Here is a 3,194-nt window from a genome sequence, read left to right as displayed (position 1 = left end):
TTTGCACTAACACCTCTTCAACTCATAGCTGGCTTTATAAAGTCACCGTTGTCTCAAAAGAAACTGACCGAGGACAGCGTGGAGCTGTACTGCGAGGCCATCGGCAACCCCATCCCAGAGATCCAGTGGTGGTTCGAAGGGGCCGAGCCCAACGAGACGGCCGCCCAGCTCTGGGACGGCGCATGGCAGGACCGGGTCAAAATCAACGCCACTTACAAGCAGCACTCCACCAGTACCATCTCTGTCGCCAACCTCACGCTCAACGACTCTGGCACATATGAATGCCGGGCGAGCAACGACCCCGATCGCAACCACTTGTCGAAGAGCCCCAAAATCAAGTGGATCCGTTCCCAGGCGAACGTGATTGTCATTGAGCGTGAGTGGCAGCCCCCCTTCCAGGTGTGGCATCCGCTTGGGCACAACGATGTCTCAAGCTGTGCCACAACTGTGTGCCTCCCCTTTTCACCTGTGTCCTGTGAGAACCCACCTGCACCTCCTGCCCTAGCCATGTAGATGTCAAAGCCATTCCCCAATTCCTGTGAATCCCTCTCGCCATTGGTGGGGGACCTGCTATGGCCCTGCTCAAAAAGGGTTGTTAATGCCTATCCAAAAATCACCGCCTGCTAGTCTTTTACCATTGAGGACCTAAAGAGTTTGAATGCCTGCCTCTTTCTCCTTGGCGTTCCTGTCCGCAAATGCAGGACCCAAGTGACTCCAGAAGCCGCTAGTAAACCAGCCCTTTTCCTTTCCACTCTTTCCAGTTTTTCTTCCTGAATATATGTATCTGTATAGCTACACCTTTGCTTCTTGTATGCTTTCCTACCTTGCTTAGAGGCTCACATTGTGGGGTGGGTTTAAAACTGTGTTTGTGGTAATTACAACCGTTTTTGCAATGGCCTTTACTGTCTGTGTGCAACACCAGTCATGTGCTGCTGAACAACCAGTTGCCTTTCTTTCCCCCCTCGCTGCAGAGCTGAAAGTCCATATTTCCCAGCAGCAGGAGAAACTGCTTGCTTAATGGCAGAAGCATGGGACAAACAAATTGAATGTGACATTTCTTCAGTTTGGACTTTTGACAGGAGAGCCTTTTCACCCCAATGTTTTGCTTTCTCCATTTGCTAGTGGTTTTCAAACTCTGTTCAGGAGATCCCAAGGACCCTTGATTAGAAAATCAGAGATGGCAGATCTTTCTTTTTGCATGCTACAGAACCATGATGGGAAACCTTCTTCAGCCAGGAGGGTCAGATCTGGTCCTTAGTCTTGAGCTTCCCTACCCTGGCTATGCAGCTGAACGCACTGAAAATGCTATGGGATTAGCTGGGCTTTCCTAGCAAATGTTCAGGCTCTCCGTGTGAAAAGTGTAAATGAATGATATTTGAAAAACAGCACTCTATCAGGGGCTTTAAAATGACTGGAATAAATCCAGGTAAATGGAAACTCACTGCAAATCACAAGAGGGTCTTTCAGCCCTGTATACTACCCTGCTGTTGGGGGGATGGAGGGAAGGATGGGTGGTTTGGGGAGGCTTGTGTTACATTTGTTTTGTTATGGCAGCAGCAGAATTTGTCTGCAGCCAGGCTGTTTTCAAGTCACTCTACTTGAATAGAACCTGCTAAGATATGGTAGTTGACTAAGGTAAATGTTCTTCGTGCTCCTGAAATGGCCAGGTGGGTTCGAAGTGTCCTTTTACAAGTCTCCTTGCATAGTTTCATGTTAAAGAGCTGCCTTCAGCCCAGCTTTCAAAACATTGAGTGAACCCCAAATGAGAGAGAACATGAAAACGGCCACGTGGTTCCTGGGCATACTTTGAGCAAACGAACTGTGATAAAGACAAACTGGTTGCTGTACCTAACAGTTCTCATGAGCCAGACAGCATGGAACCCATTTTGTAAATTGCCTGCTTGCCCACCTTCACCCTTCAAGGGGAATGGACGATAGTTTTCCCTTGGACATCTGGACCACAGAGATAGGCATTTCTGTTAGGACAGTGGTTGGCAAGAGCTGGTCATATGGGTGAGAAACCAATGCCTCATGTCTCCAGTGAACCTGAAAGTCCCACATGTAAGTGCTTCCCTTTCCCAGGAGGGCAACTTGAGGAAATATGTGCATTTATTTGCACATTCCTTTTCCTTCCCACTATGAGAGGTTTATCTCTAATGTTTTCCTCAGGAGGGGAAAATAATGAAAGATTGCTTAAGGTCCTAATTTGACCCACAAACTTGTCAACTGCCTGCTGTTGGCCTACATTTTGCAACTGGCTGCAGAATATCAGGAGTTGATTCCTGTTGGCACAAAATGAACTTCATAACTTGCTCTGTCATTTTAAAATGCTTTGTGCTTGAGAGCATGCGCCTGGGATGGCCTGGTGGTGAATGACACACAGGAGTGCCTTGCAGAAGGAACAGAATGTTTGGTCAGGGCCCCGGGAGACAAGAGAGTTGATGTCTGCTGACCTGAAAGCTAGAAAAGGGTCTCCTTTTTTGGACCACAGTTCCCATAGTCCCCCACATATGGCTAATGGTCACAGTGCCTACACCTTTCTAGATTTTTTATGTACATACTTGCTCAGTCTCTGGAGAGATTGAAGGATGCAAGTTACCGAACTCTGGCTTAATGCCCCAGAGTTTTGTTTTTAATATTTAATACTATGCAAAGCCTAGCAGCAAGTTGCTCTTTCTGTGTTTACCTGAGCTCTGTATCACAAGTAGGTACTTTTTTCCTTCTTGTTGAAAGGAATATGTCTGCTATATCATCCTAACCCAGCTTTATTTTCTTCCCAAATTTTTTAAAAAATGAACAGGACCTCATATTTCAGTCACTCCAGAGGTAACTGAAGGTTCAAATGTGATCATTTCCTGCAACATAAGTGAAGAAGCCGTACCCATCAAAGGCCGCTATTGGATGAAGGATGGGGTGAAGCTTGATTCGAATGGGACTGCTATGAATTCTACCTCATACATGTAAGTGTTTCCAGATGAAGATGTTTCTTCATAATGCCATATCTGAGATGAGAGAGGATAGTGGATTTCCCCCAAATCCACAACAGTGGAGCTAGTGGTCTTTGTGTCACACAGAATGTGCTGTTACCACCAATGAAGAGTTGCCCTTTCAATGAGGTAGAACTTACTTTCTGCCCTTCCCCTTCTGCATGTTCGCTTGGAGGTAAGCCTGTGTGTGTGTGTGTGTGTGTGTGT

General features: G+C 46.6%; 1 protein-coding gene across 1 annotated transcript in view; it reads left to right on the top strand.

Annotated features, from left to right (window-relative positions):
- BSG (basigin (Ok blood group)) overlaps positions 1-3,194 on the top strand; it is a gene marked incomplete at its 5' end in the record, with an annotated part of 15,514 nt that continues 12,320 nt past the window's right edge. The window contains 2 exons of the mRNA XM_042478884.1: positions 1-376; positions 2,801-2,960. Coding sequence (XP_042334818.1) covers positions 1-376; positions 2,801-2,960 — 536 coding nt within the window. The remainder of the gene's footprint in view (positions 377-2,800; positions 2,961-3,194) is intronic.

The sequence above is a fragment of the Sceloporus undulatus genome, chromosome 7 (assembly GCF_019175285.1).
Source record: "Sceloporus undulatus isolate JIND9_A2432 ecotype Alabama chromosome 7, SceUnd_v1.1, whole genome shotgun sequence".
NCBI classification, from domain to species: Eukaryota; Metazoa; Chordata; class Lepidosauria; order Squamata; family Phrynosomatidae; genus Sceloporus; species Sceloporus undulatus.
This window is presented reverse-complemented; position numbering and strand designations above follow the sequence as displayed.